Here is a 26,882-nt window from a genome sequence, read left to right on the forward strand (position 1 = left end):
GGTTCCACTGCAGCTCAGTCCCTGCTGAGTTCTGCTTTAGCTCCAACCATGTTTCAGTCATGCCTGACCATGGCCCCTGCTCCTAGCTTGACATGGGACCTGTCCAGTCACTATGGACTTGCCTGCTGATCACAAGAATGTGTTTGACTCTGGCTGCTGCTGTCAGACCTGGCCTGACCCTCATGTGATGATTTGAGTATAAATGTCACTACAAAATGCTTGGGACTACAGGAAGCCTCACTCCTCAAAGGTGCAAGGCTGTGGCTTGTCTTAAAAGGACTGATGTGTTTTCACTATCTGATTTCTTCTCTGTCTCTTCCCTGAGGAAAATCAGCCAGATCAAGTAAAATATTGTAATTTTGGTCACCTGTCACATGTATTTGCTCTTATGCCTCATTCTTTCATATCTAAAACATCTTGGCTAAAAACAGACACTGACATACACATAATTGTCTTTTCACATGTGGGATGGGCAAACTGCTGGGAGCGCTGCTGCTAAGGCATGGTTTGCCATTACTAACCCCTTCCCCAAGGACTGGAGATATCCTTCTGATGAGAGATAGTGGAGCTTACAGTCCTTGAATTTCAGTTACAGGTGTAGGAAGGGAGAGAGGGAAGGAGGCTGGCTATTGTTGCTGTCTGCTTCCCTGTGCACAGCACATATTTCTGCATGGATTTCCAGCAGCAGTCATTGATGATCGCATCAGCAGTAATGTCCCCTGATGCTTGCAATCCTTCTTAAGGAGTCCAGGGACTGTAGCACTGCATGGAAATGGGGCTGAAAGCAGGAAGGAATACCAGTCACAGGTGAGTAGGGAGCAGAAGAGCTGCTCTGTGTGTGGAGAAGTTCTATCCAGCCCAGCACTTTTTCTCTGATGAGACAACAGCAGATCCCTGCAGAACTAAGGAGCTGGCCATTTCTGGAGTGACTCCTCCCTTGTTACATCCTTCCTCCCTATCTGCAATAGTCCCTGGGCTAGAGACTTACTGGTCAAGAATCCAAGTTGTTCTGTCTAAAGACTCCCGAGGGACATGACCAACGTGCATATGCTTTGGGGCAACCTAACCTGGCAACTCACTTCTGAATTGCCAGCTGTGACTTGTACAGCTACATGAAGTCGGTAGAAGCCCAGTGTCCTTGTCTCACTTTGCCTTGAACTTCCCAAACTAGGAACCCAAGGGACATGACCGACGTGCATATGCTTTGGGGCAACTTAATTTCAGCCTTCCTGAAAGGTACCTGCCGGTAGCCTACAAGAAAGATGGAGAGGGACCTTTTACAAGAGCATGTAGCGACAGGGCAAGGGGAATGGATTCAAACTGAAAGAGGGCAGGTTTAGATTAGATGTTGGGAAGAAATTGTTTATTGCAAGGGTGGTGAGGCCCTGGAACATGCAGCCCAGAGAAGCTGTGGATGCCCCATCCTTGGAATTGTTCAAGGCCAGGTGTTAGATGGAGCTCTGAGCAATCTGGTCTAGTGGAAGTTGTCCCTGCCCACAGCAGGGGTTTTTAAACTAGATGATATTTAATGTCCCTTCTAACCCAGGCCACTCTATGATTATATGTTCATTGTCTTTCAGAGAAGTTTGTTATGGCTGCCTAGCAGTAGGTGAAACCAAGATGCATAATTTCAATATGCATTGTGCAAATCTATCCTCTCTATTTTATTCTTCTGTGCAAGGACTTCCCTTCTAGAGATTTACCTAGGTCTGCCAGGGAATGTTCAGAAAAATGTAGTTTTATCAAATCTCCAGTAAAAGTCCCTTCACAGCCTGAGGCTTCTTTCAGTTCTGTGAGGCTTTGCTGGTAAAGTTTGGGTTGTCTGTTTTGCTGGGCTTTGTGTTCTACCATGGGATGGAAAGGGAGAACCTTTTCAGCTGATATATGTTATTTCATTTCTTTTTCAGGGGGGAAAAGAAAGAACACATTACCTTATGCCTAGATCATTTGCTCCTGGAACAAGTGGTCTTCCACGGCTGATGGAAGGTAACTTGACAGCACTTCTGAATTGCCAGCTGTGACTTGTACAGCTACATGAAGTAGGTAGAAGCCCAGTGTCCTTGTCTCACTTTGCCTTGAACTTCCCAAACTAGGAACCCTAATTCCTGTAGTTTCCCCAATGAAATATCACAGATTATCTGACTAACTGTGTTCTGTAGACAAAAGCAGATCCAGATCAACTGCTCTTTTGAGTTGGCTGGAGCTAGCCCTCTTCTTTAAAGCTACTAGATGTATGGCCAGATGGGCTTACTTGGTTATTTGGCTTGAATGGATTTATATATTCTTTATTATTTTACTTATTATTTTTATTTAATGCATTATTTCTGAAGGTTTTCAGCAACAGCCAGCATTATCTTGACTTGTACTCTCTATCTCTGCCAGTAAAAATCTACCAGACAACAGTGGAGAAAACAGGAATTTTCTAAGGTTTATTTCTACTACAGAGATAGGCAAGAAGTTCCACTATGTTGTTTCTGTATGATCTGCAATTCCCAGTCATGGGAATTGCTTTTGTTACTGTTCAGCCCTTTGTGGATTCAGATAAGGAGGAAAGTGGTTCTCTGGAATTGATGTGTAGTTTTAAGATGACATAACAAGTGCTACCATCATTCTCAGTGTGTGACTGAACAACTTTTAAGTGTCATCCTTTTTGGCACCAACAGAGATGGAGGATGAGGTTTACTCCTTGACAGCTTTTGGTGACCTTTGCTCACCAATTTGGAGTCTATGATTTACTAATACCCTTGTTTACCTGGAAGCTGACATTCTGGAAGCAAAACAAAGATTTGGTCAGTTCCCTGGGCTGGCTTCCAGTGCCTTAATGTTTCTTCACTGGCCTATATTATGTTCTGGTCAATAAAGCCCCATGGACTTTGTCTGTGATCTCTTATTATTCTCCTGATAATTTCCAAGCTAATTCTTTAGCTGGTGCATAATTTGGTTGCAAACCTTTCTGATAAAAATAGAACTGATAAAGATGTTTCTTTCAGATGTGTGTTTCAAACAGTTAAAATTTGCCTCAAACCTCAACTTCATTTCAAACTCTTTAAAGAAAATATTTTTAAAATTGCAGGAATACAGGAAAAACCCTTAAGAAAAGTAGTTTTCTTTTTGGTAACAGTGAAGAGCACCTTAAATTTAATCATTTTTCTTTGTATAGCAGTTTACATCAACCTTGGAAAATGGTTGCACTGAGGATATTTCCTGTCAATTAGAAGATGGATTTGAGTTGAATTAAATCAGCACTTGGAATTCCACCTTAAATTCTACAAAGATAGCACTTGCTTAAGGTTCTGAAGATGGGAATATGATCTGCTAAAAATCAGACAAGTGAGCAGAAACAAACTATGACTTCTGCCCCAGGGGTAATGGAGATGGAGATGAATCCTGACAAGCACACACATGACAAGACCTAGGCAGAGCAAGAACGCGTGACTCACAAATTGTAGTGGCACGTTCTCTCCAAGGGCCTCAGTGTGCAGTAATGCCTGAAAGATCTCAACCAGGATCACATGATGCATACAGTGGTTGGCTGACTGTTGAGCCATATAATAAAACCCCAACAAATTAAGTATAAAACAGCCTCTGGTGAGCTATAGCCCTAATTAGAAATAGAATTAACAGGTATTAGATTAGCAGAATGCCTGCCAGTGAAGTATGGAGGGGATATCATTAAAGAGACAGACTTTTGGTGTGTGTTTATGTTCCTCTGAAGTTGATCCCCTTTTTAATTATTTCTGCCATTATGAGAAATCTAACAGGACTCTTTCAGTGAGAAGCCCAGGACAGAGCTGCAGAGAGGTTCATCAGTCTTCATGGAGACTGGGGGAGTTTTCTACCAATCACTTTCTCTTCTCTTGGAAGCATTCTGCTGAAGCTGTTTGCATGCCTTCGCCCTGTGCCATCTCCCAGCTCTCAAATGGTGAGTGAAGTTAGTGCCACCACTGACCTCACTGTCATCACCATTCCCATTGCACGTGGGCACACAGAGTTTCCCACTCTTGGAATTTACTGTGAAGTGAGCTCATGTTCTATCATAGCTCATATCTTTGGAGATGTGTATTTCAGGCTCCCAAGGTGTTTTCATCTGCTTTTACTCCCTCTACAGCTGCTTCTCTTTGTCCATTCTTGTCCTTCTTTTCTCTGCCCAGTCTCTTGTTATTCCTTTTCTTTCTGCTCCTTCTGCATCTTTTTCTTTCTTTTCCTTTTTCAACTTACAACCTCTTTAGTTTATCTCACTTTATCCATTCTGCACAGGGTGCTGATCTCCATTGCTTGTTCCTCATCTTGCCAGATCAGAGCACTGTCCCTTCATGCCATCTGAATAAGGGTAATCCTGGACATACAGACATTGCGTGCAAATCTTCATGCAAGCATGGATATGGCAAATACTCAGAGCAGAACAAACAGCAGTGACAGTGGGGGCAATCAGAGGTTGTCTCATTTTTTAGTTCATCAGTGACCTCCTTCTAGCCCATAACCCTGAGATTCTGAGTCCATGAAAGAGATGCAAGGACTGTATCCCTTAAACCCACCAGAGTGGACTCTGTGGAAACCCATCACTCCTAATGTCTGCTGGACCTCTAAGCATACTGTTGGTCTGCACCAGCTGTAGCCAGCTCTGCTGGGTAAAATAAGGACCATCAATTTCCAGACCTAAACATTGGAGGGTTCTTGTCTCCCACAGTCCTACTGCAATTCTGCAGTGCCTGTAAAGCACAGATCACCTGTCCCAGTAGTGGCCTTGCTGCACTTACAATGTAGACCTTTATTGTGCAGATGTAGCTGTTATATAGTCATGATTATGATGAAATTACCATCATGTCTTTGACATTCAGAGTCTGACATTCTTGCACGTGTCCCTGCCCAGAAATGAAAACTTTGAGTGAAAGATGGACCATATTTGATTGAAAAGCTTCTCTTAAGAGGCCTTCTGCCATAGCAGCCATGTCAAGGGAACAGACTGGCTGGACAATGATGTTCAGAAAAGTGGCACTTTTTTACAGCGTCCTTTGAGAAGATCAGGTTTGGGTTTCAGTTAACTGAATACCCAGGAAGAATTGTTGTCTCCCAGGTTCCCAGGTAAGTGCAATTCATAAAAAGTGTTTTAAAAACTGTTATTTTCAGGATGCAGCTATGCATGTCAGTCTGGGTAGTCCCATTTTGCCAACATGAAGTGCTCCCATTCAGGGTCTAAAAGCTTTATTTACTTTCTCTTAGATGTACTCTGTGCTGATGGCTTTTGTCTGTTTCCTTCCTATTAGATGTGACTATAATTCATGAGGGATGGAGAGGATTCCAGCTGAAAAGATGGATAGATTTTAGCAATCCTGTTGTCCTTTTAAAGCCATGACCCTAAAAGGCACACATGGTATGAGTTGGCCGACAGTATTCTGGCAGACTCTGTAGACAGCTATTGAAGTCAATTTTTGGCAAGAATTTAGCTAGCTGGGTTGTGACCACACTTTTTATATAGCTACTGTGGTTCACTTTGACATAGAGGAAGTGACGTGGCTCAAACACAAAAATCTTAGATTTGTTACCATGTTAATACTGAGAATATAGACAACAAAGGGTGGCAAATATGTTACTGCAGTTGAATGAGTTTCTATTGTCATTGCAAATCAGCTTGATATTGATCAGCTTTGAGTATGTCTGGATGTGGATTATCCATCCTGAAGTATGAGGTGGAAGCTGCATACCTCTAAATACCTGTCTTCTTCCTAGAGCAATCTCATTTTCTTTTTCCAATCTGTGCAATGATGACTGCTTTTATGTGTTTGCTGCCCTATTCATTGATTATGTCTCAACCAGAAAAGGCATTAGAGGATTCTTGTTCTGCATATGCTCTATATATGCTTCTATGAGGGCTTGAAGTAATAAGCTTTAGTTAAAAATTAAGGCTGCATTTGTATTTTACTGAATTAAAATGCTAGACTGGGTCATAAATGTGAAAATTAATTTGCCATCATCAGATATGATCATTTCTGTTTATATTTCTTTTTCCACACACAGAGACACACATACACCGTGTTTGTCACAATTCAGTACAGCTGGTAATTTTCAGTTCACCAGAAACTCAGAATAGCAGAGAAATTGTTCAGTCAGGCTTGATGTGGAGAACAAGTGTTTGCCCACACTCCTCGCTCTCTTTCTGGGAGGAAACTATCAAAAGAGGTTTGAAAAAGAAATGTCAAAGAGAAGAGAGTCAACACATGTGCCTGTTCTTTTTAATATACTTATTGCTGATACACAGGTGCAGGTTTGGCTGGGATGTGAAGCAGGAGTTTAGATGCAATATGTCTTTAACTGAAAAAGTGGACAGGAGTAAAGCATGCAGCACTTTGCTATAGGGAATCTTTTGGTGAGTGTCATATCAACAGAAAAGACTTGAGAAATCTTTCTTGAGAAATGACTTTTATATTTCTTTCATCTTTCCTGCCCCGGTAGACTGGAAATCTTAAGACCCAACATAGCTCTCTGAAGATGCAGACACACACATGACCTGAAAAGAGTTTGTTAGCTCAGGACATTCGAAAAACCCCAAACTGTAGATAAAATAAACTGAGGATAAAGTATCTCTCTTCTACTCTTCCACCCACCAGACTACATCCTAGAGAACAAATTCTTTTGATTCCATCATTTCAGTCATCCACCAGCATAAAGACAAAAGTGTCTTTTGGGGCTGTGCATTCACTGTGAGAAAAGCTAACCTCTCTCAAGGGTCACAGTAGATTCAGCTGTACCAAGAAAAGTTGGAACTATGTAGACACTCAAATCCAAATTTTCCCTCTTTCTTTCTCTCAAGGCCAAAATATTTCCTCAGATATGCATATTCATCTTCATTGAAGATAATGAGTACTAAGCAAGTCTCAAGGCAACTGCACAGAAACCAACTGTTATTTTCTGCAGTAAAATACAATTTTCTACAGAGTAAAATATGTCTCTTTTTAAAAATGCAAATTCCTTATATAAACTCCTCTTGACATGATATCAATGTTTCACTCTATTAGCTGAGCAAGGAGACTGACCATTTTATTAACTGGTCTTTTATGACTTTGGAGAAAAAATCATCCATTTCTGCTATAACATTAAGATTTAAAACTGAAATGTATCTTGTCTTCACAAAACAAATCTGAAATTTCATTTTCAGTTACATATATTTTATCTACATCCAAGAGCACCAGACAGTTTACTGAAATACATCCTTCTCTGACACTGGCAATATCACAGAAAGAAGATCTAAATGTAACACGAAATATGAAAGTATTTAACACATTATAAATATAGATAAGTATATTTTTAATACAGATACATTGAAGAGGCATGGCAACCAGTTAAGTTCCTTTGAAAATGCCAAACCAATTGTTTATCTGATACATGAAGCTGTAAGCAAGTATCCTAGTGATTTGCTTGCAATGTATGAGCTTTTGTTCATATTACACAGCGAAGACAAATCAGATCTAAAAACTTCTCAAATTTGTTTACAATATGATCCAATTAATTCACATATGATATTGAATAACTCCGCAGTATTTAGTTGTTCACTATTTTTGACACCAAATATTTTTCCCAGTGGTTTTAGTATTCATGGTCAGGGACAGAAGAGTAGGGTGTGAAATCTTGATGGGGACTAGAGAGGGGAGGTCCAGCTACACCCATGTGATTCCCTCATGCTCACCTTACATATTCTTTGGTGGTGGCTCCAGTTACCAGGGAACATAAAGTTATACTTACTGTTCTTACTCTTCACTGTAATAGACAGTGGAAAGTCAAATACACAATATTATCTCCCCTACCCTCTCACAGACAGGCAGACTGTCTATGGAGAGTTTAAAGTTGGAATTTCCTTAATGCTTTGGAAAATGAAAAAATGTATCATAAAACTACACAGTATTTTAACTACAAGAATTAATTCATGGTTACTTTGCTTTCACTGCAACTTGTGTGCATTCTCAGATCTTCCAAAACCTTTCTAGGGATTCCACCAGGAGGTAATTGGTATTGCTTCTCTGTGGTATACACACTAGCCAATTCAAGCAGAAGACAATTTTGGCTGAGCAAACTATGAGGCAGTGATGTGTTTTCCATTAAGTACTGTCATTTCAGCTGAATGTGGTTGCTTCAAACTAAGCCTGTACTGAAGACTGCAAAGTTGATTCAATTATTCATTTGCACAAAACTTACTCCTGTTCTAGTATTTGAGAATCAATCACAAATGTTCATCTGCAACATGTAAATGAATATTGTTCCTGATAAGTTGAACTGTTTGCTGCAGGTTGCTGTCTGATGGGTAGTTCATGTAAACACACAGGAGCCACTCATGATACATTTGCTCTGACTGCTGAGGAATCATTTCTAATCTATTTTTTTATGTGACTGCTTTGCAAACATTTTGAACCAGGATAAAGATTTTAATGTAGAAAAATACTAAATAATGAATTAAAAAGACTGGGGAAAAAAAGAAGTTACTCTGTTTGTGAACAAGCACCTTTGTCTACTTAAGTGTGAAATGTGTGAGTGCCACTTAGCAGCCATGAGAAGAATAGATGGACACAAGTGGTCCTGTAAAGGACCCTCTGGACTACAGCAAATATAATTTGTTTCTCCCAATACCTGCACAGGCTGCATCACTGCTGCTGCTTTCATCCAAATCCTGCCAGTGGGTAATCAAAATCATCAGGGGGTACTCACAACAGTGAAACATTGGCTGTCTTGAGTAATTCCAGTGCATTCATCTGGACAAAAATGTGAGTGTGGTGTAAGTCCATTTGGCAGATACAGATTAGAAGATAATAATAGAAGCAAGGACTGACCAGTTATTATAGCAGTTATTATAACAATGTGGATGTCTGGGCTGTGTCTCAGATGATACATGCAGAAATAGAGTAGCCTCATATTTGCACAAAGGATAATCTGGAAAGTGGTGTCTCTGAGGGATACTCAAATGTAAACTGAATAAATAGCAGAAGGTGAAACTTCTGTGCTCTCTGGCTAAGAGTGCTGGAGCATGCTCTGTAAAAAGCAATGCTTGTCAAGTAGCAATAGAAGGTGGTACTGCCTTGAGGAAACTGCCACTAAAATCCTATCTAGTCCTGTCATTAGGAAGGGGTTCAGAAGGGAGCAACACGTCTGAAAAACCTATGTAAGTGTGATGGATGCAATATGCTATTTAGTTTCTATTAACACAGATCTTAAAAGAAGACTAATTTATGCCAGAATAAAGCTGTTGAACACTAAAGAAAATGGCAGAAATCAGACTTTTATTTCTGGAAAGTAAATGTAGATAAATCAAGCTAGAAATTAAGTGCCTGCTTCTTGGTGTGGTTAGTTAACCCCTGGAAATTACTTACCTAGTCATGAACCTTGCTTCTGCCACTTGAAATCTGTAAGCCAATTCTGGATATATTGGAAAAGTTGTATTCCATCTCAGTCAGGAGTCACGAGTTTGCAAGTTTCTTCAGCTGTTGGACCAAAGAGGTCAGCAATCAAGTAATCCCAAAGACCCAGTGAAAAAGAAGAAAGTGTTTAAAAAAACTTACTTGAAAAACACTCAAGTGGAAATATTAGTCATGGACCAGAGCAAATGGATTTATACAATGCTATATATAAAAGCAGAGTAATTTTATGCACTAAAGAGTAAGGAAGTTATCAATGCTGAAATTCTGAGCATTTTACCACAGTAAAAAATAATAACTGGCAGCTTGCCTATAACAGAGGAATCTCATCTACGCTTTTGTGCGGAAGCAAGGGTCTCATAGCACTTGCAGCTGAGTTGCAATGCATCTCCAGCATAAGCATCATTTGATAACCATTATGCTTTCTAATCACTTTCTAATTAAGCTGTGTTATTACAAATACGATGTGCAGCTGTACTTTATTTGTCATATTCTTCCTTGGACTTATTGGCTCCAACCTGTAGTCATGCTTTGGGGCTGTCTGAAAAAGTTCATTTTGTCAGTTCTGGTTGCTAAGTTGAAAACTTCATTCCTTCTGCAATTTATTTCCCATGCCCATCTCCTTTGGCATTTCCCTCCTTTCTTTTCCTTCCTTCACTCCCTTGTCTTCCTTTCCTTTCCATTCCTCCTTCCCTTCCCGTTTTCCTCCTTTATTCCTTCCTTTCCCTTCTCACTTTTCTCTTTCCCCCTCATCTCTCTCAGCTTCTTCCTTCCTTCCTTCCTTCCTTCCTTCCTTCCTTCCTTCCTTCCTTCCTTCCTTCCTTCCTTCCTTCCTTCCTTCCTTCCTTCCTTCCTTCCTCTTATCACCTAAAAATACAGTGTATTCACATCATTGCCTCTAATTGCATCTGTAAAACTTATTGACATCTTTCATGTTTTACACTGCTTGCTTGTTTTATTTGGTACAAAAAGAAATGCACTAAAGTGGACTGCAGCATTATTACAGCCCAATGTTTCACAGCAAGGGATCTAGATATCATTAAAAAGCCTCCAAAACCCCAAATGGATACTATAAGTGAGATAGGGGAAGGACTACTGTATTGTAAATGAAGTTATTACCACTCTATTGACTTCACTGTCAATGTCCCAAGACTGTAGTACAAAATATCCTCCCAAGATTTTGGAAATTTAGTAAAACCTGCACATAGTTTTACGTTCAGGTTTCTAAAGAGTAATTGCATGTATGTTTCTGCACCACCATTAATTCCTTTCAAAAGGAAGGAAAAAAATAGAAAGCATAGTTAGTTTTATTCACTACTACTCTTGGTTACTACTCTATTATTTCTGGGTTTATGTAACTAATGTTACATAATGTGTGCGACAATTATCGTAATATTTCCATTGTAGATTTCTAAAGAAATGAAGACATTTAAAATGTCTATTAACTACCAATATAATGTTTTATCATCCCCTTATTTGGTTGTAAAGCAAATACAGAATTGAAAAGATGATTCTCCATATTCTCACGCTATGCAAGCAACATTAATTAATTCAACATGACAAGCTTTGTGAAATATCTGGGTAAGTCAATCTAGTATCATTTTGTTCATGAAGCCCAAAATATAGACTGACAAAGCACAAGTATGAAATGCATTTCAATCAGTTTAATCAAATAGAGTCAATGTAAAGAAAAGGGGCATTGTCAAGATGTGTCAGTGAACATTTGACCTGCCTTGCAGTTAATATTGTTTTTGTGCAAATTTCTCTCGGGGGGATACCCACTCTGCTCTGCACTTCAGTTCTAAAAACCAAAAATTTTATTTTTGATCTGGTGAGTGGCAATCTATAGTAGGAATGATATAGGAAAGACATCACTTGCAATTCATTATCCACACACAGTCTGAACATGTGAAATCAGACCCTTTAAAGAAACTAGACTATTCAGAGTGACTTTGCCCAGATTGTAGGAAATTCTTCTTTCTCTGAATGACCTCTTTGTCTAGTGTGCAAGATGCCAAAGATGAGACTATACAGTACCAAATTCAAAATCTGCTGGAGAGCTTAGCTTGTTCTCTTCTGTAAGACTTGCACAGGAGAAAGATGAGGGCACAAAATGAATCTATACCAGAGCCAAGTGGCCACAGAGCTTGGCAAGCTGTGACTTTTTAAAGGCAGTGGAAGGCACTTGCCACAGATGGCTTCAGTGAGACTTCGAGAGGGATTTCCCAGTAAAATAATTCAGGATTTCTCCCAGGAGAGAGTTCTCAAAGCTGCCTTACTTCTCTGCATCCCAAGTCTCCCTTTATCACTTTCCATGATCCCAGTGAAAAGCAAAGCAGAATGCAGGTCTGTATTTATTTCTGAAAAATTCTTCACAGATTTATTTTCCCAGTGCTTGATCTAATGCTATAGTTTGTGATTGCGCTCAGTACATGGGATGATTTAATGGTCCAATCATGGCACAAAAGGATTCTGTTCTGTCTTTAAATCTACTTCTCTGCCAGGGAATAATGCAGTTGTTTTGAGGTCTTTTAAAACTGTTACTTTTTCTAAAAATTATAGATTAGGCAAGATTTAAATTCACTGACTGAATACATGCATGCACAGCAGAAAACAGAAAAATAGCTGTTAACTTTTTTTTCTCACGTGAAGACAAAGCTATGGGGGTGAAAAAGATTTGGAGAATAGTTTCAAAGCCCACTTCCCACAACAGTATGTATTTGATGGTCTTGTTTTGTTTCCTGGACCTTCAGCTTTTGCTGCCTAAAAAAAAAAAATCTTCACTGTCTAGCAGCTGTGTTGACTTCAGACACATAAATCAAGTTTGCCAAGATATGGAGAGATCTGCAAAGTGAATCTCTAATGAATGCCTGAGCAAGCTTCTCCATCTACCTCTGTGAAGTGCTGAGTGTTACCCCCCAGGAATTAATGCTGACTTACCCGTGTTAAGTTTTGTACCACCCCTTAGAGACAGGAAGAAACCCACAAACTGTCTGAATTTCATCCCCACTGATGATTACCATTTGTACCTCCTTCCCTGATTCCTGGGCCCTTTCCCTATCCAAACATTGATGGAGCCATTCCTAGAGCTCACCAGAGCCTATGGACATACCGAGAGCATGACCAGAGCACAGTCCAGCTCTGGAATTACAGCAGACAAGTCATACTTTCAATATGTGCACACTCTGATCTGAGCAGGGACCATTTTAGTGACTCATCTGCAAGGCAGGTTTTGAGGCAATGCTCCAAAGATCATGACGACCCATTTTTCTCAACCTGTTGATGGGTGAACTACAAGAAGTTCACAAATCTGGAGAGCCCTCCATATAGTTCAATGTTTCTCCTGGAGCTCTTGGAACCTCAATACTGTGTGGAAGTATTGCAAGTTCTTTAACGTGATTTTTTGAATGCTTCCTTCTTCAGCCTTTGGTGGAATAAATTTAGAGCTATGTGGAAAGAATGATTAATTGCAGTTTAATGAATCACAGGAAAGGTTGATGCCTGATTCCAGCTCTGGAGACGCACCTGTGTCAGTCTTATTTATTTGAACCGGTTTACCCTGTAGTTTCACAGCCAATGAACTAGAATAACCAGAATGGTCTGAAGTGTCTTATTTTGATATTTGCAGCACTTTCACCCCAATATTTTATATAAACCTCTCTGTTTTTCATGAATATATGCTGCTTAGTGCTTGACTAAAACATTTAACAACGTGAGAGTGGAGTATTTTCCTGCTACAGACTTAGACCTTCTGAAGAGCCTAATCAAAACCAGATTTTTTTCCTTTAATTGGAAAAGAAATGAGTGTTTTGCACTACACACTAGCTAGTTAGTGCTATCATAAGCAACCCCCTATTAATCACGTACCATTTTTTGCAGCTGTGTACAGTAACTGACCTGCCTAGATACACTATAACTGAAGCAATTAAGGATCTTTTGTATTTTTTATGTAATTACCACTTCTGAGCTAGGTTGCTAAATACTTGGGACATTTGGGGTTATAATTTCAAGGTCATTATATTTTTGTTCATCTCATTTCCTAGGAAACCTATTTGCAGACTTGCCTAAAGCATCACAGATACTGTACATGAAAGTATGGCAAATTAATTCAATCCTACCTCCTTCCACTCAGAAGGTGCATGTCCATTTTTCCAGTGTCTAATATGCAGTATATTTTTAAATTGTAAACTATTCCAGGTTTTAATGATGCAAACAATGGAGAGACCAAATAAGCTAAAAGAGCTAACACATTTATCTCTACATTCTGCCATCTGTTTGAAACTGCTGATGTAATTCCAGTTTTAAATTACATTAGATCCTGCCTTCTGGACCCCTTTCCCTATTTACTTTTTTTTTTTTTTTTAATTTAAGCCTTTAGAGAAAGCAGTGCCTTCAGGTTGTTGACTACTTAATAAGAAGCTGTGTCTTTGACTGGTTTCAATCTAGACTTAAATTTAGGTTTCCTGGACAAAGAGGTATAGTGAAATAATAGCTTTATTTCCAAAAGATGAAACTTATTCTCTGTGTACAATTTGATGAGATCTGTTTTCAGCCACAATGCTAGCAACCAGCAGATTTGTTTATACTGAAGAAACAGCAGAGATTAAGGTTTGTGTTCTTGCATATTCTATTGTCTAATGATGGAATTTCCAGTTTTATCTCTGTGTTTATGCTTCAGAATTAGTTTAATTTCTTTTATGTAACCTCTTCCCCTTATTTTATTGGCTTATTTAACAAAATTCTATTTATTTTTCTTAACACTTCCTTTGCCTTTTCAGTCCACCATGGCAATTCTCCATTCTCTTTTCTTCTGGGTGGCTCAAATCACTTATTTGTCTGGATCTGATACTAATGTTGATCTTTTAAGGATTTACTTACAGGCATGTTGGTCAGGCTCTGTCTTCAGCGTACCTATCAAACATATAGCCTGATTTTTCGCACAGTTATTTTAATGTCTTTTAAAATTGGATTTTAAAACATTTGCATCACGGAAATTAAATGAATGTATTCTGGTTTACATTTAATTTTAAAGCTTTTATTATTTTTACTTTGTTTACATTCATTACGTACCCAGAGAATAGTCTGGATATAAGAGCTTTGGAGAAAAGATGAAGTCCTAAGCTAAAAAGTTTTCAGACTCCTGATTTGAATTGTATTTGAAAAGAGAGGTCACATAATTATAAATCAAGAAAAACTCATTTCAAGCTACATTTTATTCATCGTGGCAAAGACATTTTTCATAAGCATATTTTCAAAAGTCATGATAACATTTAAAAAAATTGTACTGATTTTAAGATGACTGGAACTACTTACCCATTTAGAATTTCCAAACCATTCCAGGCAAAAGTCTGAAGAATATGTTGAAATAGATTGTTTTGATTTTGATCCTTTTCTAGAAAGTTCAGATTGTTAATGAAAATTTTTTTCATCACAATATTTGCTTAAATTTAATTTAGAAAATTCTTTAAAATTTAAATGAAACCTGACAAAATTAAGCCCTTTTTTGCTTTGCTTTGGAAGGGAAACAGACACTGGGTTAATTTTGACTTTAAACAGATTATTTTATCTCTCAGTATCTGACTTAAAATATTGAAAAGTTGTTATTAATAAAATTTAGAAATTTTAATTCATATGAAATGCTAGTCCTCTTACAGAACGATATCTAGGAGCTATGACTGTTGTGTAATAAATATCCTAAATTTTCTAGTTGAACCAGCTTCCAGAATGGTAGGAATTTTAGTATATCAAGCACTGCTCCATGCAAGTTTCTAGGGAGGAACCTTGACCAAAGTTTCAAAATTCCTAAACCAATGCTACCTATAAAAATATACACAGTCAATCACTGTGACTTTAACTATCATCATGCTCAATCAAAACAAAATTCTGATGATTGAATCGCAACAAACTCAGCATAGGCTTTCTGTATTTCCTCTCCAGACACTGAAATTAAACCAAAGTGGTGGCCAGCTGCTGGGAATGTGGATGACTCTGCTGCTTCTTTGTCTAGACTGGCCATCACCTGTGGTCAAAATCTGAAGAAGGGACGTGTAATATTCTCTCTCACTCCAGCATTGCTAAGCTGGGCTGGATGGATATGGAAAAAGTCATCAGGTTCCCATGAATTGCTGAGGACTAAGTCAAGCACTAAAGTGTTCACTCCTGCATTTTCAGAGGTTGGTATAAGACCATGTAAACCATTTATTCCATATTTTCATATAAGACTATGTTCTATGATGATTCCTCTTGCTTCAAAAAAAGTGCATAAAAGTTAAACCTGAAATGTCCAGGTGAGATAAAACACATACATATTTTAAATAGGTCTGAAGCTGATTATTGTGACAAAATATCACAAAATCATAGAATCATAGAATGGCTTGGTTGGAAGGGACCTTAAAGATTATCTAGATCCAAATCAGAATCCCTGGGCAGAGATGCTCAGGGTCCTGTCCAGCCGAGCCTTGAACACTTCCAGGGCTGGGGCATCCACCATTTCTTTGGACAAGCTGTTCTTGTGCCTCACCACCCAATTAGCAAAAATTTCTTTCTAACATCTAGATTAAATATCTCCTCTTTTAGTTGAAAAACTGTTCCCTTGTCCTATCACTATCTGCCTACATAAAAAGTCACTCTCCCTCCTTTTCTAAGTGCCCTTTAAGCACTGCCAGGCCACAGCGAGGTCTCCCTGGAGCCTTCTCTTCTCAGGCTGAACAACCCCAACTCTCTCAGCCTGTCTTCACAGGAAAGGTGCTCCAGCCCTGTGATCCTCTTTGTGCCCCTCCTCTGGACCTGCTGCAATGTCTGTTCCACACCTTTCCTGAGCTCAGGACTCCAGGGCTGGATGCAGGACTCCAGGCAGGGTCTCACAAGGGCAGAGCAGAGGGTCAGAATCGCCTGCCTCGACCTGCTGGCCAAATATTGTCGGCTAAAACTTGTTATGGAAGTTATATCAACTTTTCATAGATACAGAGTGGCACATACCAGAGGAAGGAGTGTTGGTTTTCTGCTTACAAAAATGCTGCTAACTTACGGAGTCTAAGCAGTGCTTCCCAAACAAAGAATTTATTACTCCACCCCAGCCTACAAAGAAAAAATAATTGAAGTCACATTATTTCTTCAAATACTCAGATTCCAAATGTTTGGTAACCAGCTGCCTGTTGTGGTAATGCTCCTACTTCTGCACAGAATTTGTATTCTAGACCTACAAGAAATTAGTATACAAAATAAACTGAGTGAGTGATTTGTTAGAAGAAGTTTTTGTTGTGAAAATGTAATGAATATTTCATGGTTCAAATTCAAAGCAACCATAAAATATCAAGTTTTGCTCTGATGCATAAAGACTATTCATCATAACTGTTAAATACAAACCATATTCACTCTTGGTATGAACCATAAATATGACAAGAAGTCCCAGAGAGTTGTAGTTCTGGTTAAGAAGGAGCCTATGCAATGAATACAGTAAAATTCCTCCCAAATGTTTTAAATAATGCTGTCTTTCCTGATGATAGATTGCGTTTCATCGGCATCAAGACTTACAAATCAGTCAGGGTCACCAAAACTTAAATTTTGCCACTGTATCCCTAAAATAATGTAATATTCAAGTATATTAAAAATTTTATTTAAAAATTAAAGAAGAATATGTCTTTCCAAGTCCTGTGCCAGTTTATTTGCAAGAATCTCCAAACACTTTATCCCATGTGCACACCAGGCCTTTCAACACAGTTCCTGGTCTTACAGAGACACTTTTAAAATGACAGATCTCATGGAAGCCAAAGGAACCTTTAGTAAATTGAAATGTAACACTAATACCATGGACTGTATTTCCCCTGGAGTAAAATATATGTTGTTGTTCTTGAGATCTATGCTGCTGAAAATATCTGATACTTCTTTAGCACAGTCGAGCATGAGTCCATATGATAGCAAGACTGATTTTTAAACAGAATGAATAAATTTCATTTGAATGGTTAATTTATTTAGTGACGCTGGGATCCTACATTCTCCTGGAGTTCTTTTCTTACTACTGATTTATAGGACTGCATTTCTTGAATGGAGGCATCTGCAGCAGATCTTGGTGCTTGTTTCAGATCTTCTGAGACACATGCATTTGAAGAGAAATTCAGCCCAGATGAATTGTCCCATAATCAATCTCATCAAATAAGCCTGTGCATAAATTAAGCTGAATTGCATAGATCAAGAAGCTCTATTCCTGATCCACTGTGATGCTGAGGCCATCCCATCTGAAGAAAAGGTCCCTGTCTGGATGGATGGTAGCCTGCTGTAGGCTCTGTAGAACAGTGCTACAATCTGTGCTGTTTTACAGAAAAGTCTCTGACTCTGGCATCCTCTCTTGTAAGGACTGAGGTGCCTGATTTGAACATACAGACAGTGTAAAATTTTGGACAAAGAGCAGAAACACTGTAGGTGCTGTAGTGGTTCAGAGATATAATGAAAGCGAGGCTTATAGGGACGACTAGTCTTTCATATCACCAGGCCTCCAGCCTAAAACTCCATTCAGAAACCTTCCAAAAAATCAGCAGACTGTGAAGCATGAGCATGAAACACTGTTCATGAATGAATATACTAATTTTCAAAATGCATATGCCCAAATGTATTTACTTTATAAGTTCTCAAAGAACACTCTGCACATACAGCTTGGTTTCAGCCTTGATAGAATTTGCAGTGAGCTAGCTAATGAGCTTCTGGTTTTGAACAACTTGACTCTATTTAGGAAAGATTAGACCCACTGAGAATCACATTATTCTTTTTTCATAAAGTATTTGAATCTAGCTGCTGTAAGGTTGCAAAATACTATGGAACAGTCAGATTCAGAGATTATTTAATCAGTAATAAAATGCCATTGTAGGCAGCATAGCAGTACTTCCTAAATCCCTCGTTGCATGGTCGGCTTATTTCATTAGAATCTGTGCTGGCCACTCTCCAAAGATGCAGAACTAATGCTATCTGCAATTATCGGATTTTGTTAAGCACAGATTATTCGACAGTTATAGTGTTAATGAATGAAGAATAGCTAAGCAAGTCTCTAATCCATTGCTCATTGTTAAAAAAATAAAAAAAGATTAGAGCCCAGCCCTATCAATCTCAGTTATAATATGACTCAAATCAGCAGAATAAATAGCTCTGCACCTTTTCTCCCTGTGAGGCAAATGTAATGCATTGCTCGCTATTTTGCAAATGATGGGCTTTTTACTGAAAAATCCTTTGCTGAGAAATAAGATGTTAACTGTTTTCTAACAAGTAGGGGTATGATATCTACCTATCATGGCCATGTTCCTGCCTGTTGCAAAAACAATCTATTGATAGGAAAAGGAGAACATAATCTAGTCTGTCACTAGAAATATCAGTGTCTTTTAATTAGCCCTCAGCAATCATAAGTTATCATGGTGTGTATGGCACTGGGTTGATAAAGCTGTGAAGGGAAAAGACAGCAGCTAATAACTAGCTCTGAGTTCAGAATTGCAGAATTTTCCGTGAAGCTTCTGGATGTTGACACTTTCCAAGAGAGATGGAGATGTGGGTCCCCTGGCAGAGAAATAGGTGAGCTTATGTGTAACTGGATCATGGCAAAGGACTTACACTTTGCACTTGTAATTGCATAATATTTGTAACTGTATTTATTGTAAATGTGCATATTATGTATTATAAAATTTAAAATAAAAATGTTAGTAATTCAAATATTTTCCTTTAAGAAAAAGAGCTTAAAACCTTCTATTTTAGAGCATATAGAGCTACTAAATGAATTTGAAATCATTCTGGGAAAGAAAAGATCCACATGACTTTTTTTTACATGTCTCTTAACCGGACAATACTACCATTGATCAATCAAATTTAAAATATTTTTATGTTTCAAATTACATCACCATCTTAATTCTAATAGTGACAGCTAAGTTTGACTTTCTATTGAAGAAGCCTGGTGATAAAACACAGTGGAAAAACAATGTATGTATCCTGAATGTCCTTTTCCTGTATCTGCAGTCCATCAGTCCCAATTACTCTGTTCTTTTTCCACTGTCTGATTAACAGGAGCTGCAGAGAATGGTATCAAAAGTGAACAGTTTGGTTTCTTTTCCCCTGCAGTGTCTTGGTCTCCATCCTGCTGTTATCTGCTGAGAACATTTTAGACTAAAATGGGGAAATGGTTGTAGAAACCTATGAGGCAGGACACAAGTATGGCCATTAAGAGCCATTGCTGGTGCTCATCGATGAGAAAAGAAGTCCTATTGTCTCACATTTCCATTGGCAGCAGACTTTGGACAGCTGAAGTTGTCCTGCCTAGGCGCAAAACCACTTGTCATGGAGATACGTGTTGGCAGGGACACTGCTGCCCCTCGAGGGTCCCCAGCACACCCCTGCCCAGGCCTGGCACCCCAGAACCTGTCTGTGGCCTTCAGCCCCTGCCTGAGCTCCTGTCCCCCAGTGCACAGGCAGGACGGCATGGTTTAGGAATGGTACTCTCCAATTTAGTTCTCCCACTGAGACTCTCCAAACCACACGAGGCTTTTTTGCTCCCCCTCCCTCTCCCCTCTGCAGAGGGCTGGAGAAGGCAATTAGAGGCACAAAAGGTAAAGATGGGAGGAAAACAGATCAGCTGAGGTGAGAACAGTTTACTGGAAACAGCAATGAGATAAGGAAACGAATATTAGTAACAAAAGCATACAGAAAAGACAGTAATTCACATGCCAAATGCTCAATAGCCAACCAGAAGAGGCTCCTTCCCCCTGACCTGGCAATGGCATGAGGTGGTACAGAATAACCTCCAGGTCCCAGCCACGCCCCTTCCTGGCTACTGCAAAAATGAACTTTGTCCTGGCTGGAACCAGGATACTGGGTGAACAGGGCTGGTCTGGGGCTGCTGCTGGATTACTGTTTGGTAATGATTATGATATTATATCTATCTTCACTTTAATAAATTTTAATACTGAAATATCAAGAAATAATAAAAACAGTTATTTTGAGGAATTTTTTTTTCCTAAATTGTTTTAAATGGTGCTTATAAAGCTGAGTAATTTCCCTAATTGGACACCAAACAAAGTGTGAATTTTAGTATTATGGGATTTTTTCTAAAATCATATATTCAAGGTAGAAATCAAGAAAGGTTCAAGCTTCTTGTGTTTCAAGCAAGAGGGATGAAATCTGTGTTGGAAATTCACGCAAGACCACTGCAATTCTTTGTGAGCCAAAGGCATTTTTTGACAATTAACAGCAAAGGACACAACAAACTAATGGTCTTGTGGGAATGGTGACTAGGAATACAATCTGGTCCCAGACTAAAGCTTTGCCTTCTTTACTTTTTCTCTACCTTGTGCTTCTTCACTGAATGAAAATAATGATAGAGTTGGGCTGTCATTTCAGGTCACTTATAGAAACAATAGAAGATACAAAACAGTTTAGCAGAAAGCCTCCACTTTTATAAGAACAATTTGACAATTTCTTTCTTTTTCAGAGCAAGGTAAGATTTCCCTGTACCTAGAAAGAAATATCATCCAAATATTGTTTTGAGACACTTTGAGAGGACCCAGACGGATGGACTGCCCCAAGTAGGATGAATACAATGTAATGAGTAGAAGCACTGTATAGAGAATTTAAAATCAAGGGTTTTTTGTAGAATTTCACAGAAATTGATACAGTGTGAGAGAAAAATCTGGTAGCTCAGTGATCACAGGCCAGCCCTGGAACTGAAATAGGCTTCTGCTGGCTTTTTTCCATTTTACCCGTGCAGATTGCCCTCACTTAGGCTGTAGCTTTGGACAGCTGGCCCTGAAGAAAATGACCACAAAAGGAACTTCAGACTATTCCTGACCAAACATGACATGCACATTTTTTGTGGGATGAGAGTCACCCTCTATAAATACAATGGCAAATGAGAACTCTTGGTGTTGTGTTGTGGCATAAAGGGGTATGTGAGGAAATGTATAGTTCAAAAAGTAGTTGCCTTTTCTCCCATTGACTAGCTCATAAAAACACAGATTCTGGTCTTGCAATAGTACTTTAGTACAATGATTCAGCTACTGTTAGAAGGCCCGAGAAAAAGGGAGATGTCTTTAATTTCCTCATAACTAAGACTGGGAAGAACAAAAGTTCTTTAAAGAGAAACCCTCTGTTGAAACATTAATATCCATTTTCACAGTGATCTGATTTAGTGTTCTTTGTGTTCTTTCACATTTTTAAATTGGATATCTAAGTCTCTGATATGGTGAAAGTTTGCCCTTTTTTCTACGTGATACTGTTTACAGAATAGAGAATTTAGAACTTACCTGTAGTTTGTTAAACAGCCTGAACCATCAAAATTTCCTTTAATCAAAGAGTGTACACTGACTTTTCAATTCTTTCAATAGTTTCATATTTCACCATTGACTATTTTTGTATATAAAGATATAGATATAGATATTTTTGTATATAAAGATTGTATATAAAGCCATCATAAAATAAAGTACCAGCTTAAGCTGGAAAACTCTTACTGACTTTTCTAGCCAGTTATGCTCAGGCAATTCTTCTTGGGAACTAAGATAAAGCAGCAGAACCTGAAAAAGAGTCAGTCATGTGCTGGAAGGAGCCAGATGGAATGGGTCCTGTGGAAAGATGGTGATACATGCCATCTGCTGGGACCCCACTGCTAGAACATCCTTTGGTCATAGAACCTTGGAGGTCATAGAATCTGCCTGAAACTCTGACTTATTAAATCAAAGGTATATTTTAGCAAATTGTAGCAATAAACACCAACCAGCAAAGATAGTCTGAGCAGGTTCTTTGCTCCTGTGTCATCATAGACAGCTTGTGGTATAAAGTCTGAAGCCTGGAAACCACTGCATTTCTCTGAAGGCTCAAGACATCTATTGTTACTCAGCTTCTATCATTTTTAGTCAGATTAGTATTAGAAATGCCATGTTCTTCCTTTCTGAAGAGTTGAGACAGGTTTTCCTAATTCCACACAAACATTACAGTTGTGTTTTTTCAGCCTTGAGGTGTATGATTGAAACTGTTGGATAATTGAAATATTTCAGTGAATATGTGAATCAGATCGGTGTTAATTTTTAAAAAATTTTTGCTAGCCAATTCACTGAGTTAAATTTTCGTAAATGTTACAGAAATATTACAGAACACTTACAGGAATGCATCATAGGAACTCAATAAATTAATTTTACCTGAAAATTTTACTTGATGATGTATGTTAAATCTGATATCCCAGAAAAACATACACAATTTCATCCATTCATCCAGAGCAGCTGGAATTTTTACTACCACAAATAGTGTACACACAGTATAATGCTAAAAGTTATTTCCAGAAATGATCTGTAGGAGTCAGTGCCTTTGAAAAAATCTTAACCTTTCTGAGATACCTAAGCCATTGACTTCACTTATGAACTGCATTACTTAACTACTTTTGGAAACTGTTCTAAATTGTATATGTTAAATATACAATACAATATATCAAAGTTACTGATGCTTTAAAGAAGGCCTATATAAAGCAAAGTATTCACTGGTTGAATTCAAAGTCTTTAAATGTATTTTCTTGAATTTTCAGAAAGGATTTTTATTCTGCATGACAGTGCTGCAGTTGCAGGTTTTGATATGAAGTTGTCATGAAACAGCATCGGTTGTTTTGCTGGTATCAGTCAATTATTTCTACACTTCTGTTCCCTGCATATTTTGTCATCACAAGATCAGCCAACTTTGCTTTTAGGAGGTTTATTCTTTGTAAGTCTAGTAATACTTATCATTAATGATTCCATTGCTGTTTGAGGACTTGAAAAAGATTGTCTAGGAGACCTGTGTCCAGCTGCCTACATCTTCCTGGGAGCTCTTTGCACAGGTGGGGTTAGAGGAAGTTCAGAAACCCGCCAGGAAGGTCTCTTCATGAAACATAGGCCCAAAAGCAATTCTTCTCAATGGAGGAAATAAATACTTTGCTTTAAAAGTTGACTTATTCTCTTACATCTGGCAGTGAGTATTTTGGCTGCTTGTACCAAAAGCATTAATCTTCTTTGCGCAACACGGATCATCAACTGAGAAAGGAATTTACAGTAGCCTCTTGAGAAAGTTTTCTGTCAGTGACAAAAGGCAATGCAGCTGGACAGACAGGCTGTGCTAAGACCGTTTGCTAAGTTCTAACTTAGCACTGTCTCCATGACAGCTTAGTTGGAGCAAATGTTCAGGTCATACTACTCAAACAACAGTGAGCAAAGGCAGAATGCAGCAACTCAATAAAAGCACCAAAACTATAACTCTGCATTTGACGTCCTGTAAAAACTTGTATAAACCCTATTATGTATTCTGTACTCAATAAAGCTGGGACAGCTGTTCCATCTGCAAACTAATTGGATCAAATGGGAAGAAGGAGATTTTGCCAGAGTGAAAACTAGGCTTACATTTTACAGGCTGAAAAATCTAAGTACCTCAAAATACTGTATTTATCTCAGCTTCACAATACAATTAATCAAACTGCTGACTTCTGTGCATGCTTATGCCACCAAAGGAACAAGATTTCCACATTAATGGGGAAACTGGACTTTCACAGAAGTATATAAAAATGAGTTTACCCAGAACACAGAGTCTGCTGAGTCAGTGATGTCTAATGTGAGGTATAACATTGCTTTTAATGGTGGGACAAATATGTGAAACTTTGTGTTGGATGGATGGAGGATCAATGAGAAAGAATGATTGAGAATCCATATTAAAATTTTAAATTACCCTAGTTTATAAAAAGGTTCAGGGAATGTTCTGTCAAAGAGAAAATCAGAATGAGCACCCATTACATGGCAGATAAACCATCTCAGAGTAGTCATTTTATTTGTTATAACTCATATAGAATTACATTGATCCCGTTAAAGTATTTCAGATAATGCCTGCTGCTTCATACAATGTACTGGTATTTCATTTTAGAGCTACAGCTATATCCACTGGGCTTGCAGGCAAGCTTATTTTCCAGCTACTTGTGGAAAATATTTCTGTTGAACCCCCTGGTGTTCTTCCAGGCATCTTATTGCTAAGGCTAAACCAAATACATACTATGTATTACTTTAACTTGTGTTTAGCTGAGCCATTAAACATATTATTACACTGTACTCTTGCAAACTTCATAGACTGAAGGATTTAAGATTAAATGATAGGTCTAGAAGCCTGAGAAAATTCTTGTAGACACATTGAAAACACTTCAACAGTCAACTGAGTATCAAGGCTACTTAATGATCAAATCAAGATCTGCAGACACCACAGCCTGCACACTCTTTCTTAGAAGATTTTAATCTTTGTCCTTGTCCTTCAGTGGAGTTTCTTTCCAGAGCATCTTGGCTTAATAAATGCCTTTGAAGAAGGCTTCAGTACAAGTGAGAGAGTACTTATGCAGCAATCTTGAGTTCTTATCAGCTGTATAGTGATCAGGTGAGGGAATAATTTATTTCAATCAGCAACACCTGTTTTTATAATTGCTCAAGTGATTATAATTCAATAATAAAAAGCCAATTTAACTATCTTTACTTGGATATTAACCTCTGATATACAGCATAAGAATGAAATTGCAATTGGTTAAAGTCCCTTAAGAAAACAATTGCTGTCATACATTTATCCTGTTTTGGTCTGGTTTGTTTCATATTTCCCTTGTTATTTTACCTTTCCTTTCAAAATAAAATATGTTCATGCATTCTCAGTTGCTATACATTTTCTACCATTGCAAATATGCTCCATCTCTCAAAAGGTTCAATTATTTTCATTTTTCTTCATGGTTATCTTTTTATGATTTGCCATTTTCAGCACAGCATTACATTTTTGACACATAATTCAACTTGTGATTTCCTATAACACCTAAAGCCATTACTGCAAAACCTCTGCTTAACCAGGTATTCTCCCTTCATTTTTATGCACTTTGTCTTCCTAATCAATACAAACATTTGTGGTTCTTCTGAGTGAACTGCAGCCAGTCTTTTTTCTAGGCATTCCTCCATTTTGTCAAGATCGTTTGTATTCCAAGCTTGCATTTCTTCATTTTTACAGTCATTTCCAGATTTTTGTTGTGTGTTTTTTAAGTTTGCAGGCTCTCCAGTCCATCTCCCATATCTCTAATAAAAATATTGAATACTAAGTGGGCCAAGAGATATTTACTGCAGATCTCTTCTTAGCACAACTTGTCATTCTACCTATTAAATGAATATTAACTACCTAACCACTAAGACACCACATTTCCTTCTTTTTCTCTTTTAATGAGATTTTTATTCTGAAAACAGAAGCAAAGGTAAGTCTCTGATTTCTACCCTGCCACCACCACCTTCTCCCTTCAGAAATTAAATGAGGAATATGTATTTTTCACTTTCTGGCATTTTCCTCTCTTCTGTGGATTCTCAAAAATAATAACAAATCTTTTTGTGACAGATATCTGACCCAGAGTAATCCACAGTGGATGTTTTTTGGCATAGCTGATCTGAAGAATACCAAATATATTCTGCCAAACCTACTGTAGTAACCTGTTTTAGATTTTGTCCCTGATCTGTTAACCATTGGCTTGCAGCTGTGAAGAGTAAAGAAAAAAAAAAAGAAAAGAAATTAAACATGCTGCTGTTCTCAGTCTCATTTACCCATTTCATTAATTATTCTTCAGCAACAGACTGAACTTTTCTGATCATCTGCTTTGCACTGATATAGTTACAGAAAATATAACAAGACATTACTCATATCTCACGTAGGCATTTCTAATTTTAACTGTATGTACTTAAACTATTTTTTAATGGTTGTTCTTACTAACCTGACCTGGTTTCTACCTTCTCTATGCTTTTTTTTGCTACACAGAATATGAATCTCTTCAACTTTTGTTCTCAACATGATGAAGTCACTCAGCTTGGCCACCCAGTACTGAAAGGCAGCGAGAGCATTTTTTCTTCCTTTTGTTTCGTGGTGAGAGAGAGACGCCGTCATGCTGATAATGCATCCAACCAGCGAGCGGGATTGGTGTTTTATGATCCCACTGAGAAATTAACGTGTGAAAACCCGATGTTTTGCTTTGGCACCAGGCAGGAGCAGGAGGAGCCCAGCCGCCCGGGGACATCCGCATCTCCATGGTGCCACCTTCTGACAGGCTGCCTGCTCCAGGGATGGAGTATTCCTGCAAGGAAAGGGGATCGACCCCCTGAGAGCACATCTGCCTGAGGCTGGAGAGATGTGAGTGTGAGGGTCAAAAAGGGAACACTCGGGACCACGATCTGGCATCTATCTTGTGCTCTGTGCCATCCACAGAATAGCCTGGGGGTCCTCCCACATTACTGGACACTGAGACTTGAGCACCCTGCAAATGCTGGTTGTCAGGTTTATGTCATGTTTGAATTACAATAAATGAAAGAACTACCTAGAAAGTGAATATTTTAAAATATTTTAAAATTTATTTCACAGGAATAAAACCCCCAGCTCTGTTCATATCAGTTCCAGGTTAATTTACGATATGGGGACAGCAGGACTAATAGACTAAAATATGACTAATAGTCATAT

General features: G+C 38.4%; 1 protein-coding gene across 1 annotated transcript; it reads left to right on the forward strand.

The window, feature by feature from the left end:
• Positions 1–726: 726 nt before the first annotated feature.
• LOC146441766 (uncharacterized) lies at positions 727–26,876 on the forward strand. The gene is made up of 5 exons (XM_085052379.1): positions 727–807; positions 1,908–1,986; positions 3,773–3,922; positions 15,336–15,571; positions 26,190–26,876. Exons 2-5 carry the CDS (start codon positions 1,935–1,937, stop codon positions 26,544–26,546), a joined length of 795 nt encoding a protein of 264 aa, XP_084908505.1. The 5' UTR covers positions 727–807; positions 1,908–1,934; the 3' UTR covers positions 26,547–26,876.
• Positions 26,877–26,882: the final 6 nt, after the last annotated feature.

The sequence above is a fragment of the Lichenostomus cassidix genome, chromosome 2 (assembly GCF_008360975.1).
Source record: "Lichenostomus cassidix isolate B80296 chromosome 2, HeHo_3.0, whole genome shotgun sequence".
NCBI classification, from domain to species: domain Eukaryota; kingdom Metazoa; phylum Chordata; class Aves; order Passeriformes; family Meliphagidae; genus Lichenostomus; species Lichenostomus cassidix.

What these genes read in the sequence shown, in the direction of transcription:
- LOC146441766 (XM_085052379.1), top strand. Translation starts at nt 1,935, where the DNA reads ATGCCTAGATCATTTGCTCCTGGAACAAGTGGTCTTCCACGGCTGATG. An exon ending in TCTTCCACGGCTGATGGAAG is followed by an intron (nt 1,987 to 3,772) that starts GTAACTTGACAG and finishes GGACTCTTTCAG; the next exon opens with TGAGAAGCCCAGGACAGAGC. An exon ending in CATCTCCCAGCTCTCAAATG is followed by an intron (nt 3,923 to 15,335) that starts GTGAGTGAAGTT and finishes TTTCCTCTCCAG; the next exon opens with ACACTGAAATTAAACCAAAG.